Here is a 19,341-nt window from a genome sequence, read left to right on the forward strand (position 1 = left end):
TAGCGCTGGATCCGCWTACRCACTGCGTGCATTCACTGATAGCTYGCTGACTCTGACCCCTGTGGAACAAGAGACCAAATGTCTCTGTGGRTTAGGGAGATACTTATTTCCTGCRTAAGCTCCAGAAATCGTATTCCAGTTAACCCTAGCGTCATCGCCTTAGCTCTGCTGGTTTGGGTAACTCCCTTTAAAAAGGTATGTATCATTTTGTGTRTATGCTTATAATTATGTATTTTGCCCGTGTGAAGCTTTGGGGGATGTTTGGACTGTTGGTTCTTAAGTCTCCAACTGAAATAGTTCTAAGCTGGTTGGTGATCTGGAAGCTTTAGAGCCTGCCAGCTGGTCAGGAGTGTGGTCCTCCCTGGGAATTTTATTTATACTTATATACGAGCTTCCATTCTCCGCTATGCTGGAAAGCGTAATGTTGTGTGTTGTAATAAGCGCTTGCACCTTCCAGGAGCAGAAGTTTTCAGTGAAAGCTGATGCATTCTGCCATTAGCCTAGATGACGGCGAGCGCCGGCMGGCACCCGCTCTCCCAGCAGCCTCGCTTCGCCCGCGTAGGCACGCCGCCGGCAGCCCAAGCGCTCGCGTTGCCTTCTGCAGCCGTCCGCGGGGTTCTTGCCTGAGAGTTTATTTGGCTGCAGTTTTGACTTTCTGTAAATGGATAGCTAGCAAATAAAYTTCTACCCTAAATGTAGTTACTGCATTTATTAGAGACTTCATGCATGTACAAAAGGAATGTGTGCAAAGTTAGCGAACTGCCACCGTAGCCACTTGTTTTGGCAAAGATTTTTTGTCACTTGCAGATTTGTACAATGGGTAGTTGGTTTGCAAGGGCTTATTCTGATGAACTAAAATGGCAGACTTCTATCTTTTTATTAGTTTGGGGTGTCAGTGTGTCTTATAAATCTGGGAATTAGGAAGAAAGTATGTCTCCATTTTATTCTTATATCATTCAAATTTTGCTCTTATCTACTGCCTTTCATCAGATGATCTTAGATAATCTTAATACCTTCACCACCATAATCCAGAGGTCAGGTGCAAAGATACAGTGACCTATACAGATTCTCAGATACTTGCAAGCACAGAACTGAATCTATTTTCATCCTCAGGATGCAGGCACAAAATTAGTGCTTTTTAAAAATCAAATTAAGATCAGTTTTATTTTAGAAGTAAGATGAAATATTTTGATAGCCCAGAATATTTTGTTTGATTGTGAATGTATTTTTGTTTCATTGAAAGTAGCAAACCAAAATTTTCTGCTTCATTTTCTTCTGATTAAAACATCAGAAGGCAGGTTGGATTTGTCTTGATTCTGCAGCTTGTAAAATAGTAAGTACTAAATTCTGACTCCGGATTTTTTTCTTTTTGTATTGTGTATCCTAAGAAAGTTCTCCCCTTTTGATATTTGTGAGCAGAATTCATTTGTCTAAAATACATCATAAGGAACTTACTTCTTCGCCGTAAAAGATAATTATAGAATTTTTGCTCTCTGTGATTCTGACAAAGTTTAGGGAATCCTTTGTAGTTTCTTTGGTGCTTCTAAAATCAAAATTCACATAGCTTTTTTTTTCTGAAAACATCAAATTTTCTGTACTAGAAAGTTGATTTTTTTGGTATGAGAGGGATTTTTATAAGTCATAAAAAATGAGTAATAATTACTGAAGAAGAGTAATTAGAGAAAAGTAGCCTGAGGGAAAAAGAAGTTCTACTAATACATTAAGTAATTACCGTTACTCATGCAAAAAGAGAAGAATAATTTCTAACAAATATGAATAGGCACACATGCATTGTCCATTTATAATTAAAGTTAACTCAGCAGTCCATTTCAGCACTCTCTTGACTTTTGAAAGGCTCAAAGGATATATGCAGCTCTAAATATTCCAAGTTTAAAATGAGTTGAATTAAAAAAAAAAATCCTCCTGCATTTTGGCAAAGTTAACCTTTGTGATCAAACTCAGCTTTGTGGCTCAGGCGTTGCGTGCTTTCCGCTGTCTGGCTGCTACTGTCCTCCACAGCGTTTCCTGTTTCTAGCCAGCAAAAATGCTTTTAAAATAAGTTTAATTTCCTCTTTTTCCCCAAATCTAGTTTATTTTAATGGAAAAACATAAAGAGTTCTTGCTGCCTGGTTTAATAAAGCGAACTATTAACCCATTCCAAAAACAGGGAGTTTAAAGAATAGCAAAATGCACGTGCTAGGTTGCATGGGGAAGGTGGTGGCAATCTCCAGCGTTCTGGCCACGTGCTTCCGCAGCGCTGCTGCTCTGAGCCTCACCGGCCGACGGTTGGTTTGGGTGAGCAGGGTCCCTCTGGCCTGTGCAGGCTGTTCCGCATGGAGAATAACGGCACTTCCCTCCGCAAGCAAAATGGATTCATGTGTCACCTTGCATATAGGGCTGGTGCGTATTGCCGAGAAGGGATCAGTGGCGGTCACCAAGGAGGAAGCCTACACTTTTCCACTGTGACTTTTCCTGGACTAGCTGAAATGGAAGCAGTGTTTTCCTGGAATACCAGAGAAAGGGTTTGGGTTACTACAAGAACTTCAGCAAACTCTACAAAAATTGTGTTGAAGTTTTACTTCACTTTACTTAATTCTAAGTTAAAATTTAAAGAGATTTAATAAACAGCTCTTTGAACTTCAGTCTTCAAATTAATTACAAGTAATCTCATGAATGAATTGTATCTAACAAGTAAAATATGCTTTTGTATTGTCTTAGAAAATACATCAATAATATTTGATAGTTATGGAACCAGATATGTACTGAAAGGCAAAATGAATTGTGTCTAAAATGCAATAAACTGCAATTAAAGGCATGACGTATTTATAGCTTGTTCRGAGACAGGTACTCGTAAATAGAGAACTATAGGTAAGAGGAGTGTTTCGCTGTGCATTACAGAGAGATTAGTTTTAATTGGTCAAATAACATAATAAGCCTCTTTTAACTGTTCTCTCTTTTTCTGAACAGAGGACATTTTTGACAGTCTCTTGAAAATTTATATACATCCTTTGTAGGAAATATCTGTATCTTCATAGACCTAAATAGTAGAATATTACTGGTAATTATGTAAAAAGCACATAGTGTAAACTGCTGAAAAATTTAACTGACTACAGCAAAATATTGTTAATAAAAATTGATTCTTAAAAATTGTATGAGTTTGTACACCCAGAATAAACAGCTGGCATTTTTCAATAGCACAGCTGGTGCAGGAACATAAAATTACTAGCGTTTGAACAGGACATGAGCTATATTTGGCAAAACATATTGCATGTAAGCTGAAAATTTGCAATTTAATTTTCGTTTCAGTGGAAATTGAAATGGCCAGTGTTGTTCACTGGTTAACTGCCGGTCTGAACCTGCTCCTATTGATTTCAATATAACTCATTTGGCTTGTCTTTAATGTGCCAGGATACTGCAGATTTAGAGTATTTCTACTTTAAATGTGTAAAATGTGTTTCTTTAGTTGAAAATACTAGACAGTCCTCTCGTACTAAACTGCCTATATATATATATATATATATATACATATAGTTGTTGCCCAATTGTCATTCAGAGGAATTATAACAGAAAAAGTAAGTTAAGGATATAATTTCTTCCTTGGGAAAGGCAAAGCAAACACAAAAGCAGTAAGAATTGCACTTCACAGCATGCAAAAGTCAACCGTTCCTGCGGCAACTCTTTGTTTGCGAGGCTACAAAAACATGAATTTGAGCAATACTGAAGAACGCTGCTGATGCAAGGCAGCAGATGTGTAATGTAGCACGAATCGCAGATGCGTGCAGGAATTAGTTGAAAGAAAAATCTCAAGTTCAGCTCTAAATCTTAACTAGTCAGATTTTTTATTTATAACTAGTGTAAGTGACGTTGATACCCCGCAGTGACTTGCGTGGTTTTCTAGGGCCTAGAATCACAGCATTGCATCGTGTTTACATCCAGATCTCAGGACCTGGATGTTTATAGTGGTTATTATAGCCTGAGTGCTAAGCTTTCCAAAAAGCTTGTTCATATGGCTGGGGTTTTTTGATTGTTTTTTAATGAAAATGTTACTTTAAACCATTCATTGTATGCTAGTTTAGTAAGTGCTGTTGCCTTCCTGACAGCCATCAGCGTGAATTAAAACCCCACATGGCCCTTTCCAGTCTTAGCTTTAGTTTACCCCCAGGACTATTAGATGGGCAAGGTCAGTTCCCGTCTTTCTGCCGTGATCAGGCAATGGACAGCCTGCGAGTGGGCCAGCGTTTTGCCAGAAATGTAGTCTGTATTCTCAGTAGGTGGGGGAARTTTTGTACCKATTACTGTCCTGAGCAGTAATGGGACTGCATCGGGTAAATTCACCTGCAGACAAAACAACCTTTTGAAATATTTTACACTCACTCTTATTAGTAGTTATTTTCCTCTTTTGCGCAGTGACATGTGGACACACCTCCCAGATAAATATGATCTAAAACAGAATATTCAACTTCTGGAGTGAATAATTCTCTAAGACACAAAACTTTCTTTGAGTTCTCAACCCACTGATTTACCATAACAGTTTTTTGCAAACATGTATGGATTTGGTTCAGACGTCAGGAAGTACTGATAGCTTTCACAACAGGTCCGACACTTTGCTTGCTTGCCTGTAGTTTTATGTTTTGTTTTCAAGACAAACTGCATCTCTAATATGATTCAACCCAAAGATAAAATGACCCTTGGAACTAAATTAAAAAGCAGCATAAAAGAGTATTATGGTAGAGAGGACGGTTTTAGATAGTTAGCGTTGTGATTTTAACTGTGGTACCTCACCAATCTGTAATTAGATAAAGTCAGTTTGCAGATTTTTGGTGTTATTCCTTCTTGTAATGAGTCAATCCTGTTGTTTCAGAAGACTAATTGACCTTTTGCATAGGTAAAAATAGTTTTGCTTTTGAAGACTATACTTTAGAAAGCTGCTTTTCTTTCTGGAGCTACTTTCTAGTACCTGTGCCTTAGGGACAGCCACTTCAGAGTAACTCTGCAGCTCATAAAGTCTTCTTTGCCCTTAGGATATTTGCAGATGGSAAAGTGAATGCAGTGCAAAGGCGCCAAGTTTGCTCTGAACATCTTAGCTTAGATACTAGAAGTCAAATAATGGGTTAGACTCCGCACAGATTAATATGCCCAGCTTTTCAGCCGGACTGTGCGAGAGTTAACGCCAGTCAGTGGTAGCCTGGGTGTCTCAGCACGGCAGTACGCTGGGCTGTAACCCCCCCCCCCCAGCCTTCTGCCTTCGCTCTCTGCTGTTCGCGCTTTCCTTGTGGGTTTTCCCAGCAGTCAAAACCAGCAGAACTCTTTTTGCATGACCCTACTCCACAACATAGCCATTTTAGCAGAAAGCAGCTATTTTACGATTATAAACTGCTGCTTTTCACACTGGTAAGTTGTGCAACGTAAGAGACTTCTAAGTTCTCATTCGCAGCGAGAGTTTATCTCCTTCCTGCGTTGCACTGTCTAGGCAAAGGGAACGCTGGTTTCGGTGGCAGGAGGTTGTCTAACTCGGGAAGGATTTCAGGTCTGTCCGATTTATGTGGCAAGTTTTAAAATCTGGAGCTTATTGGGTAAGATAGTATTTTCCAGCAAAGCCACATTTCCTTGCATAGACAATGTCCTTTAGTAAAACCCTGAGGCGGTGGGTGATGCAGGCTGCAAGGCAGGAGAGGTGTTCCCTCCCTCCTTTGGCTTGCGGACTAATAGCTCGGAGAGTCAGAAGTCTAGCAGCGAAATGGGAATTGAAAAGAAAGACTAGTGCAAAAAGGGGGCCCTGTAGGAGCCAGCGCAAATCTGACAGTACCTGAAACATCCATCACTAGCACACTGTGCGTTCCTCTGTGCTCGTTCAAACCAAGCTAGGAATGTTAATAACAAGGGAAACGAATCACGTTGTCAGAACCTGGAGCGGGTGTCATGCAAAAGATTTTCTTAAATTATTCTGCCTAGCTGTGAATCCTCGCCCACAGGAGCGGGGCTGGGGCAGGCGCAGCCGGGGCGCCCCGGCAGCCGCTGCAGCGGCCAGCCGCAGGGGAGCACGAGGGTCTGCGGGCTTCAGCCTCATCAGAGGCAGACGCAACCACGTCCCGAAGCAATAATAAGATGAACAGTTATATATGAAGCCAGTGAAAGCACTAAGAAAAACCACTTGTGGCTAAGTAATTACTGTCTAGAATTGAAAAAAATTTACAAGTGTGTCTTGTGGTAAAAACACTGAGCTTGGAATCACGAGATCAAGGTTTAATTCCCTACTGTGCCCCAGACATCTTCTTTAAGCTTGAGGTATTCATTTGATCTCTGTCTCAGTTCTTTAAATATAAAATGAGGATAATGCTTCTTTTGCCTGTATCCTATATCTAACTGTAAACTCTTCATATACRAACAATCTTTCATTATATTTGGGTACGAAACCCGGCAGTGTGGGGCAGAGGTCTTAGTTAAGACCTGAAAATAATGCTTTTTAACATCAAAACACACAATAGGAAACTTCAGTGTATCCTCCCAAATAAAGGTATTTATCCAAGCAAGTACATTTTCAAGTAACTTATCCCAGACACAAAATATCTCTTTAAAACTGCTTTTAAAAGAGAGAGCTTGGAATGACAGGCTGTGCATGTTTGGACAAGTAACTCATCTGGGGATCGCAATACTTACTGGTCTCGTGGTGGTACTTTGAGGAATGATCAGAAGTTGTTYTAAATAATCATAACATGGAAATTATTATACAAGTGCTAAATGATATTCCTATTAATCTTTTTATGTTAGAAAAAATATAAAATAAGCTGATATTAAGATTGTCATATAGAGATATGGCGAAGTTTTAGTAGTGTTACTCCAGATTTATATGAAGATAAGTTAAGAATTATGGTTTTGGAGAACTGGAACATGCATTCATCTGTCCACTTCTTTTATAACAGTTTAAGTTAGACTTAAATATAGACTGTATAATAGCAAAACTGCCTGAATGAAGTCTTGAAACATATTCAACAGAGAATACACTTGTCTTTCAAAGCCTATGACTTGAAAACAAATCAGAAACCGATCAGTCAGTTTTACGCATTGTTTTTTATCAGTCAGACATCATTCTGTAAATCAGAAGTACTTAAGCAGCTTCCTACTGTAGTGCCATTGGATTCATACTGCATTACTGCAGCGCAGTTAGCTAGGTTCAGCTGAGGATGAAGTTGGTCYRTTTTGTTTTGTTGCTAGAAGTAAATCTGAACTAAACTGTGGTCAATGACAAAACTYGTGTTGCCATCAAAGGAGGCAGAATTTTGCCCTTTATCCGTAGCTGGATCCACATCTGTGCATGAATACAAATCTGTTTCAGTTTTGTTGCTGCTGTAATTCTTCCTTCTTTCCGTTTCACCTTTGCGATTTCCGGAGAACAGGACTGGAAGCCACCAGCATGTTTTAGCATGAATCATTGTGTGAGAAATACTTTCCACTGTCAGAGTACAGTACTCTCAACAACCATTAACTTTAATAGGTATAAAAGACATCCAGCATCTCCTGGCTTCAGGCTTCTAACTGCAGGGAGAGATCTAACTGCTGGCTTCCAACAATAAATTGCGTAAATTGAAATGACAGCACTGTCCCTGGTGCTTTACTCTAATTACAAAAAAATAAAAGTAGATGAAAGGGTTCAACAATTCTTTGGAATATAAGAATTGCCATATCAGATCAAGCCAATGATACATCTGTTACATTGTCTGTGAGCATTCAGATAAGAGCTTCAAAGACAGGTGTAAAAAAATCAAATTTTGGATAACTTTAGAATAAAAACTCCTTTGAGAGAATGCTACTTTTGCATTCCATGTGAATTTTGAAAGGCTATATTCTAAAACTGGTATTAGATCAAAAGCTGGGCAATGGTCAGTAAGGCTGTTTTACTTGGCAAGCCTTTGGGGGGAAGCTGAGGCAAGGAGCAGGTGACTTCGCGTCTATCATTTAGCCATGGTAAATTAAAATAAAAATGTCAAGAGGTATCTGTTCATGGGTCTCTTTAGCAGTTGAAGCTTGGGGCCTCCTTATGCTAAATGCTATACAAATAATAGGGGGAAAAAAGCAACTGTCCTAAGGTTTTTGTGTTCTGCAGTAGACAGATAAAACTAAGAATGGAAGAAAAAAGCATTTCATCACTTTGTAAATAAACTGAGATTGAGAAAGATTAAGGACTCGATTCAAAGTCAGTTGGAATGGTGAAAATTTTCTCCCCATTTATTTTAAGGGAGGATAGATAAAGTCCTAAAGGATTTGCTTGTTTTCACACAAAACTTGTAGCAGAGCTGAAACCTGAAGTCCCTGTTATAGCAAACACTAAGAAGAAACTTCATTTATAGCCTAATTTGTTCTCGTTAGGCTGCTGACAAGGTAGCCCAACAAAAATAAAGGTTGTGCTGTTGAAGGTAGTGGGAGTTCTCTGAATGAAGGATGTGTAAGATGGACCCTTTATTTTCTTCTATCTCAGGAACGCCAAAATAGTGACTCTGGTCTCACTTGCAGTTTTAAACAGAATCAGATTGGCCATGTTTATGCTGTTGCTAACGAGCCTTGTTTTTTGGGCGACTAAATTCCCAATAGACGAATACCATCTGCCAGCTGAAGGAGAAGAGAAGTCACTGGTGGGACAACATCTAACTCATTAGGAGTTGAGAAACATTAAGTCTGGTGGAAAAGCTACATATCAGTATCCTTGGAAAACTCTTAACTCTGCCTTCATTACCTTTGTTTGTTGAAATAATGGTGTGAAGGTTCTTCCTCTGATATTGAAGAAATTTTCCTCTATTAAACTGAAGATTTTTTTAAAGAGCTTTTCCCCAGAGCCAAATTCAGATCAGGTAAAATTCATTGCATGAATTTCTACTGACTTCCACTGAGACAGTATGTGGCCTTGGAAAATTGTTTTACAGCTAGGTACACAGAAAGTCAGACTGTGACTAGAGCAATATAAATAGTAGCAGCACGTCAGTTTACCCTTGTGGGAATAATGATTACTATCTATTGCTGTAAATGTTACTTCAGTGGTATTTCTCCACAGTATGGATAGGAACTTAGAAAAAGCGGTGAAGGCTTTTATCAGGCCTTTAAATTTCATAATGTTCCAAAAGATATGTCTTTGTTTTGGATTCTATTCATGTAAATAAAAAAACATGCTTTAAAAAAAGAAATTTTATATGAAATAATAATTGTATACTCTCTAGTTTGATAAAGTACTATAATTTTGGAAGTTACATCTTTTTTCATCCTGCTCTAAAATGATATTAAAAGGTAATAAACCAGATAAAAACAAATGAGCCTTGCACAAAGGGGCTAAGTCATGTACTTTAAAGTACATGTCAACGTGTGTCTCTTTTGCAGACTACAGCTGCTCTCGAGCAGGACTGGTCAGTTCAGCAGTAACGAAAGGTGGATATTTTCACGTGAACAGTGTCAGGCGCGTGGCTACGGAAGGTCATTGCCCGGTGAGAGGCAAGCAGCAGTAGGAGGTTGCGGTGCCTCCTGTTTGCTTCAGAGTCTCCCAGGTGAGGAGCTGAGCTGCCTTGGGGACCTTCTGGGGAGCGCGGGTAGAGCTGGTACGTGCGCGATTCTGAGTCTCATCGGAGGAGTAGATCCTTTCTTTAAGCACGGACTGTGCAACATCTGTCAAGCAATTTCTGCTTGGCTTTAAGGATCATCTTCATGCAGGTTGTCCATTCTTAACCATGCGCTAGGACTGATTTATGGTCTTTGTGATTTGATATTTTGCTAGTGGTTTCTGGTGGTATGAGTCCATGAARGAACAGCAGTCTTGGTTAGCAAAACATGTAGTGTTATTATCGGTGGTTAAGTCTGATTCATGATATGGGAGCAAACGAATGCCTTAGTCCAACCGCATCGCTGATTGTCAGTGTGAGCCTGCAGCATTCCTCTTAGTGTTTCTGGTCAGATACATCCAGGAGAAACGGAGATACCTGTGTTTGACCATTACAGCTGAGAGCGAAATTGCAAAGGACTGCATGGAAGTAGGAAATCAAAGAATGCAGTGATACGTGCAGTTATGAAACAAAACACCTTCCAGAGATGTCCGTGGTAACTAAAAGTTGTAACTTTATGAAATCTCTACAGAGCTCTCGATAGAGATACTGCCAAATGGTAAAGTATCTTTATGGCAAACTGTAATTTCTTTCCGCCTTTCCTCAGCTAACCTTTTCATGTTCCACAGGCTATAGATTACTGATCTCTTTCTCTCCATTAGAAGATAAGCACCTTATCACCTCTCCTCTTTTCTAACACACGGGAACTAAGTATCTTTACTCTCAGGTGGTCCAATTGATACATATCTAATTAAAAGCAGAGCATTTTTTCTTAACTTGCATTCAGCTTTGAAGTTTGTTGCTTTGATTTCAGACCTRAAGAACAGCTTCACATGCCTGAAAGTTTGTCTCCTTTTTTCAGCTGTGCTAGTTGGTCTAATAAAATATATTACCGCTATCTATAAACTTTGCCTTGCCTGGACACCAGTATCATTATTAGTGAAGAAGAGAAAGCAAGTTTTCATGTAACTAGTTAAAGCATATGTGTGAAGATTAGATCTCTCTAGAGCCTTGAAKATTAGGACAAAATGTTTAAATATAATAAGATGGAGGAAAAAAGATTCAGTAGAGATCAAGGTGGACAACTAAATTYGCAAGAAAAATAATTTTAGGGATCATCTCTTAAATGGGGACATTTTRGATGAAAAAGATAACAGAGATGAGAAAGGTGAGTATATAGGAGGGAGACAGTCCTGGCATCTAATTGCTTAAGTAACTTTCTTCTACTTGCCATTTTAGTGGATGTCTTGGGAATCTTTCCAGACATTGAGAGAGTAGGTTCTCCAGAGTTATGTGGGATGTAAAGAGAAAGAAGGATCGTTCTAACAGAAAAAGAGGCCATCAATTCTCTCCAGTTAAGAGGAGAAAGGAGAGGGAGAAACATTATATGCGTAACACTGACATTTCCAGGCAGCTCTAAGCTGCACAGCCAGCACTTAGGCAGAGGTGTTACAAGGGTCATATTTTCACGATTAATTGACTTGATCAGTGTGTTACTCAGTAATTTTACAACAACTGTTTCTTTTTTTCCCTTCGTCCTCCTTTCCTCTACTAGTTCCAACAGGTTTAAAAGTGGTTTATGTTCTGAAGGGTGAGGAGGTGTTTGAAGAAAAGTAATGGAAAAAATCCACCGAAATTGTCTAATTAATTAATTAATTGTTAGAGGAAAAGAAGATAGCTCCAAGGTACATCATCCCTCCCCTACAGCTCCCTTTTGCCCTTAAAGAACCTTTTTATATACTTGAGGCATTTTTAGTACTTTGGGATTATCAGATGAAAGACACTTTCTTGATAGGAATCATTTGCTTCCCTGCTGTAGTGTGAGGCTGGCAAGGAAGGAGGACGCCGTTGTGCCCCGTCGGGGGGGGACACGGGGGGAAATGCCTGTCTCCCAGGCCGGTGGCTGTGCACGGGGCACGCGCTGTGCTTACCCCTTGTGGCCTGTCTGCTGCAGGGGAATGAAATAGGGCTCCAGGTCAGGAACCCTCGACAGTCCTGCTCCTCATGGTTTGTTTGGTAGGACTCTCTTGTTGACAGTTGTTAATAAGGCCTGGGATGTATTTTTTTGAGATAATTGCGCTTTGGATTGGGGATTTTAGGGTTTTTTAAGTTACRTGATAGGACTGTTGATTACAATATGTAATAACGATGAGAATCTCATGGAGTTTTCTGAGGTCAGATTGTCATTAGGCTTTTATGTTTGCTTCCGCGGAGCTGGTACTTGCAGCTCTGTCTTAGTAGCTCTGTCATTCTCTAAATTAACAGGTTGTCTTTTGTATTTAAAGTGATTGATGTGATTGAAGTGATTAGCATGTAAATGCCTAAATATATTACTTCGGGGGAGAGATGGATCCAAATGGCGAAAACTGATTATGTCAAAAGACAGTTTGTTGTAAGAACAACACAAGGATTTGGAAGGGACTTAAATGAGAATAAAATCTCAGACTGGAAAATGTATGGGATAGGACAGTTTTGCTCTTGAAATCTTTTCCAATGAAGGTGTCAGGGATGTGGTTTTTGTTATATTTCTATGGAGGCAAAAGCCCTAATGTAGGTGTAGATATACTGACAAAAAAAGGCTCTTGTCAGTACAGCAATTTATTTTTCTATAATAATAACTTTGGATTAACCGTCCTGGGTTTTGGATTCCTAAGTAACCTGAGAATCTATATAAAAAGAATCATTTAAGTGTTCAAAGTTATTTTATTAATATTGCCAAATCATTCTTCTCAAACTTCTTGTTCTAAGCACTTGGAGTCGACCTGTTTTTCCTAAGAGCTGAGGCTCCTGTTTCTGTGAATCAGCAACAGTTAAGCTGAATCTGTTTGCAGGGCTCCATTATTTGGCCTCATGTCAGCATGACAGAACAGTCCTATCTTACACAGAGTTTTAGGTATTATCTACCAATTATAGCCCCCTTGCATGTCAGCATGTGGAAGCAGTAGCTTAATTATTTGTTTCTTCTTGATTTGTGGACTGGCCTGTTTCTTTACACCTGTGTGCCCATGGCTTTTGTTATTTTTCTCACTAGTGTTGCCTTGGACTTAAAGCAATAAGATAATGAGAAGACCTGGGCTCATAAGTCTAAATGAGGCTTCAAAATATTGTTTTTCCCCCTCAAACTACCTTTTACTTGCACATATTCCTATATCACTGTATGACATTGGCTTTTGAATACTCATGTATTACACGAAGCTATTAGGTTGTTCTTGATTTTGCTTTGCAGTACAGAATTGGGCAGCTGTACATGATCAGCAAGCACAGCCATGAGCAGAGCGACCGAGGTGAAGGTGTGGAAGTGGTGCAGAACGAACCCTATGAAGATCCAAATTACGGCAATGGTCAGCTAACAGAAAAACGGGTCTATCTCAACAGGCAAGTGCAAGAAAACTGTTTCTCTCAGCATGGGCAGTAATAATAATTTGGAAGGAATATCTCTTTCTTGCAATAGCCTGTTTCAAATAAAACATGTTCCCATGTTGCCCCGAGAGGTGGTGGAGTCTCCTTCTCTGGAGATATTCAAAATGCGCCTGGATGCAATCCTGTGCAATGTGCTCTAGGTGACCCTGCTTGAGCAGGGGGGTTGGACTAGATGATCTCCAGAGGTCCCTTCCAACCTCAGTGATTCTGTGATTCTGTGATTCTGTGAATACATGCCACTTCCTGGCAGCTGCAGAAAGAAGGAAGGTAGGATAAAACTGTTGCTTGAAGTAGAGAGATTAGTTGTCCTTTCTTTTAGAGTATTTTACATATTTATTACTTAAGTGAGTTTAGTAGTGTCTGATTTCTGGAGGTACTAAACACCACTAATGCTGATTAACTTCAGTTAACCTGAATGGTCTCCCTACCTGTATCTCATTTAAGACTTGAAGATAAATAGTCAGTCAGGTTTGTAACCCTTAATCATTTGGGGATCCCATTTTTTTCTTGACAGTAAAATCAGAACTGTTATTTTTTAAGTATTTGAAAAATAATTCATTGATTCAACATGCTGTATGAGCTTCTGAAGGCATTAAAATGAAACACGCTGAAGTAGTAAGATTCTTCTTTGAAAGGGACTTATTTTCTTTCTAAAGGAAAAAAATGTGTTTTTCAGAATTCCTAGATCAGCATCTGCAGCATGTAGGCTAGCACAGAATAGGTGCATTAAAATTAAACTCAGAACAGCTCATTCTAGCTCATACGTAAGAGAATTTCTTAGGGTAGCAATAAGCCTTTTGGGTCTTGATATAGTGAGATTCTCACTTCATAATAATTTTACAAGGCCGTAACCTATTTTTGGTGACAAAAGATTTGCCTCAGTAAAGTGAATTGACGTTATGAATGACCATCAGGCTTGCACAATGATGACTTTCTGTACCAAAATGATAGACTTAAAGACATGATGGAAAAAATTGCTTTTGTTTCCCCAAAGTCCCATCATTTCTTAAAGTGAAATATGTGTCTCTTGCTATGGTGAAATTATATTGCTGAAGGTCAATGCTTCCACACTCAAAGGCCAGAGATGTTTTAAAACATATATATATTTATGTCCTATGAAATATATTGCTCAATCTGTTGCCATTTTTATTACTGCTGATCTAATTAAATGCCGCTGTTTTTCTGATGTTCTTCTGTTCCCCTGGGCCTGTTTCCTTTTATTAAGCTTTTATACTCTTCAGCCTTCAGTAGTGGGTGTAGAAACACTATAGCTATTCTACATTGCAAGTTACTCCTGCAATGCAATGCTGGCATATCTAACCTTTACTCAGGCTAAATTGAATCACCGGTAATGGTGCACGTGCGCGCACATGCACACACACAGAGCTCAATGATGCATCTTTCGCCAACATTTAATATTRTTGTGTTTGTAACCCTGTTTTCTCACAGGCTAGATATAAGACAAGGAAAAATCAATAAATATGTTCCCATTGTAGAGCTCCCAGATGTTTCTGGATGTTTCTTTCCTTTGTGTTAAAAAGAGATAAGGCATTAGGCACTGATGAGAGAATTCAGAATTACCACTTAGGAGAAATTCAGAATATCTACGATGGCTGTGCCCTAGAAAGTACGTGCAAGAAACACTTGGGAAGCGTGCTGCTGCTGGTAGTGCAGGCAGCGGACCAAAGGGTCTCGTACCCAGAGACGGGTACAAACATCGGCAAAGCTCTGTGTGCCTACAGCAACCTGTGAAGTTCATCTAAAGCTACAGCGGATATTTGAAGTCGGGCTTACTTAGTTTAATGATAGATTATAAATAWTTTGTGGTAATCATCGCCAAATTTGCCATCCGAATCTTTCATTATTCTGTTTTTGGTGTCACGACACCAGTACTATTGCAGCTTTGGGCAGAGGATCGGGGAGATTTCAGGCAGCTAGGCCTTCTGCTGCTGCTGCTGCTGCACTCGGGGAGCCTGGCTGCCGTACGCAGTGCTGGAAACGTTCTCCTCAAATCCTTTCTTCCTTGGGGAATGGGAATCCTTACACCTGGATAGGTCTTTCCCACATCTTTTCCTCTTCCAGGGCCCGCTGCCCTGATACGCTCGTAGCTTTGCTTCACTTTGCTCTGGACTTTGATGGGGAACAGACAAACATCACCGGGACCCAGACCGGCCTCCCCCTTCCTCTGCTGCTCACGGCTGCGTGCACGGCGCGGCCCCGTCCCGCTGCTCCGCTCCCGCAGGCGCGAGAGCGACAGGAGCTACAACGAAGGGAGGCACCAGCACCGAGGCACTAGCACCAGCTGTGGTACAGGACAGGCCCAAACAAGGCAGCGCGGAGCAAGGCAGAAGATAGCATCTCCGATATCATCCTAGCACCTAATAAAATAGGCGATGCTTGGTTTCATATGATCTTTGAATTGTGATAGCACAGTGATTTTSGTTTACCAACCATCACTGGCTGAATATGAACAGAACCAAGATGATAACTACATAAAGCATTTATTAAAAAAAACAAATTCATTAGATCCAAAGCCTGATAATGAGAATAAAAATTTAATTTTAAAAGTAATATTGATTTATAATCAAATAATTGCAAAATACCAGGCTTTTACGAGCTAKAAGAAATAAAGGGTCAAAATACAGTTATTAGGCTAGCTGAATTGAAGAGGTAAAATATTACAGTGTGGTTTTACAGWGCTTGCTTATTTAAAATGAACTCCATTTTAGAAGAATCTTAATAGAAAAGAAAAAATAGATTCAAATGGTAGAAATGACAGCTCTTGTAAAGACTGATTTAATTTATTCTCCTTTAGTGAGTGACAAATGAATTAGTAATGTCCGCAAAAAATATATTTGTTCTTTCAGGAAAAATTGAAAAAAAATTAACAAATGAGAGGGACTAAGGATTGCAGAACAGTCAGACAAAACTGAACTCCTCATCTTTGATGCCCCCACCCTCCTCTAGCTCCCTAGCAGATACATATTTTCCATTTCACCCTTCCTTCTGTGCCAGTCCTATTCGGTAACTAGGTGTAGAGATATGTAGCTCTGTTTCTTTGCACTCTTTGACACCCTCTGTGTCCTAAGAGAGCAAATACAATTATGTGTGGTCATTATACTGATCATTAAGGACAGTCTGTGTGTTTTCTCCTTACTGCACACCCTTACGAGATCTAAGCATAACCTGTTTATGACAAAGAAATATGTTATTAAATAAGAAGTAATAATTTGTMTGCAACTGCATACAAATGAGCTACATACAGCTCACTGTTTTTTTCTCTCTCAGGTCATTGCAAAAGTATTTAAAGTTAAAAATTGTTTTTTCAGTATTTTGGAAAGTTTTGATTTTCAATTTATTTCAGGTCTGTCTTATGAGACTAGAAACCCCTTATATCTGTCCATTATGCTATGTTTCAGCAGAAACTTAAGTTTGTATTTATAACAACTTTTTTTTTTTTTAATGAGGGAATATAATGCTTTTTTTTCTGCTGTTAGAGGGATGGTGTCATTGTTTTAGGACTGGTAGCGTAACCCCTGATTTCACAGGAGTCAGGATTGATCTGTGCAATGACGTTTTACAGATAAAACTTACCTCCTTACAACACCTCTTTGCCTGACTCGCACTCAGTCCCTTCCTAGGAGCCTTCTCGTGAGAGTCTGTTACGAGAGCCTGCATAAACCTTGAGTTTATGCTATTCCAATGAAACCACCCCCTGGAYGACTGCATAGGAGCTTATCTCAAGTACCTACTGCACTGTGTGTTACCACTGGTGTAATGCATCTGCAGATGYGCATCATTCGTACTGATACAAACAGCTGCCTATTACTCCTTGTTTCTGCAGCAATGACCATTGGGGTCACAGTAGGAAACTCTGCTATTTAAATAGACATTTTCAGAATCCTCAACTTTTAAAAAATGTTCCAGTTCCTACAAGCCAAACAGAATGAATTCAGAGATGAAGCGTTAGTGCACTTCCTGCTGTAAATTGCCCTCGTGCTGCAGAACTACAGAAGTCCAACTAAAAGTACTCTCTGGGAAATGCAACCAGTGGAAAATACGATCTACGTCTAGCTCTCCTGATGCGGTGTTGAGCTGGGTAACCTCAGCCCTTCCCACGAGTGATATTGAACACCGCATGCTGTCTAGATGAAAGGACCCCAGAACAACATCAAATTCAATAAGGCAAGGAGTGCTTGGATGATGCAGATCTCATGGAGAACCAGCAGCTCCTCAAGACTTTGCCGAATCTACCCCAAACCAAATGCAGCACATGTATTAGGTAGAGTGTACGCTTTTCCCTCCATCTTTCTTTCCTGCATTAATAAGCCTTGATTTCCCTTATTCCTTACTTTTATTTTCCAGTCATGGGTCTAAAATAAATAACTTTCTTGTGATTAAATTCAGGGATAGAAAGATAAAGAAACTGTTTATTGGCTTGGCAGTCTTGGCTCTGAAGTGGCAGGAACAGCCATCCTTCTCTGCTTGCACAACTGATCTTGGCCCAAATATCCCATTTTTATTCTGCTGCAATTTTTATATGATCTGCAAGCAGCTGGGCTTTAAAGTTGTGCCCAMGCACTTTTCAGGAGGTCTGCTTTGTTTCTACAGCCACCCATAGGACACCTTCTCACCAGTCTGCCATAAATGCTGAAGGAGTGTCACTGTGAAGAGACCAGCAACATACAGGTTTGGACAGCTTCACACAACTGTGAGCGGCTGTTCTGTGTGCTTTGAAACGTGCTCATGAACAATAAATGAGCTACTGTCATCGGTGCCTACATAAGTTTAGTAAAATTTATTATATTTGTGCCTCTGTTATTGCTCAGGACAAGCAACAGTCCGCAGTCTCAYGGCTTTAAGCATCAAAAACTGCTCCTGTTACATTCATGGTGTTGGTGTTTTGAACTGTCCTGAAGAAGTTAGAGCCAATTTTGTATTTCAGTGGTGGTTTCTTGGAAAGATTTGTGCATTATTTTCATTTATCTTTTCCTGCCTGATAATAGTTTAATTCTTAAAATGGGTCTTGTTTACCAGTGGGTTCAGCMGGAATGCCTCTGAGAAACACTTCCTTTCATGCTGAATGACTGAACTTCATCTGGGGAAGGAAGAAGTAAACAAAATGAGAATGTGATCCACAGATACATATGCTGCCAAGCTAAAAATATTATATGTTTCAGCATTCTTTCTCCGAAAGGACCCTCAAAAGAATTATGCATTCATGACTGTGAACTGATTGTAATGTGTCTTTTGCCCATAAAATTATTTATTTTGGAGACATGCTGTGCCAGCAAGGACAGGTAGACAGGGAAATACTCTAATAATTGCAAAATGAGCAGTTGTATGTTAACAAAGATATTACTAATAAAATTTTCTAGTGTCAATGTAGTAGAGTTCAGAATCGCTTACTGCCTCTTCTCTCTTGCTGGAGTACTGGTCTCAGAAGTTGAAAGTCTGCATCCGTGGGTACTTAATATTTAGGCATCAGAGAGCGTGAAGTCTAGCAGGGATAAAGGAAGAAGCAGAGAGTCATAAAGAGACACAAGACTGACAARCAAAAAATGTGATACAGTGAAGTTTGATATGGAGTATGCAAAATGTTGCTTACGAGACTGTACACAAGAAAGTTTTATTTAAAGAAAGAATCCAGCTTTGAGCAATGCCATCAAAGAGCAAAAGTCAATGCACTTGAGCTTGAATTTTTTGATAATGTGCTAATGTCTGCATTTTGCCTCTGGACAAATGCAATATTTATACRTAGCTAGATCGTGGTTAAATAAACCTTAATGATCCAAACTCTATTTTCCCCAGAAATTTTGGAGAGTTATTTTACTTTCTGCATATGCAGTTATCTAAGTAGAACTGTTTCAAATATTTACACTTGGAAAAGTGAAGTTTGAAAGTATCTACTTCAGTTCAGTAAAGATCCTGTCTTAGGCTGGGTGRTCTGCTCTACACTTGGCCTGACTAACATGATTTTAATGGGGTCCCTGAAGTTCAGTGATATTCCTGGTCTCCAAATCTCTGCCTTCTTTTGTGCGACTAGTCCTGCATCTTTATTACTGGCAGCTCAAGTGATTGTAACTGATGTCAGAGGAAGGGGTCGAATGGTGCGTTTGCATAAGCTTACAATCTTTTAAAAATGCATGTTTCTCACTTCTTTGATTCCAATGAGTGACCAGAGTTCTGGAAATGAGAGACCCAAGATTCATGGTAAAAAAAAAAAATGCTCACAGCCTTCCACRTGTTCTTTAATTAYCCTTTAATGATCTTACCATGTGCTGTGCTCCATGTCTTTTCAATCTTAATCTACTGCCGTTGTAGCACTGCACTGCGCTCTGAG

At 39.6% G+C, this 19,341-nt stretch overlaps 1 protein-coding gene across 8 annotated transcripts in view; it reads left to right on the plus strand.

The window, feature by feature from the left end:
- The window catches only part of PITPNC1 (phosphatidylinositol transfer protein cytoplasmic 1), a 99,744-nt gene that overhangs the window by 32,770 nt on the left and 47,633 nt on the right, over positions 1–19,341 (plus strand). For 6 of the 8 annotated variants that reach the window (XM_026067548.1, XM_026067552.1, XM_026067551.1 and 3 more), the window contains one exon: positions 12,805–12,953. In XM_026067548.1, the coding sequence (XP_025923333.1) occupies positions 12,805–12,953 (149 nt within the window). Of the gene's footprint in view, positions 1–54; positions 196–9,363; positions 9,528–12,804; positions 12,954–19,341 lie in introns of those variants that run through there. The other 2 variants (XM_026067549.1, XM_026067545.1) reach the window with 2 other exon arrangements.

Source organism: Apteryx rowi, unplaced genomic scaffold, assembly GCF_003343035.1.
Source record: "Apteryx rowi isolate R43461 unplaced genomic scaffold, aptRow1 scaffold_26, whole genome shotgun sequence".
Taxonomy (NCBI): Eukaryota; Metazoa; Chordata; class Aves; order Apterygiformes; family Apterygidae; genus Apteryx; species Apteryx rowi.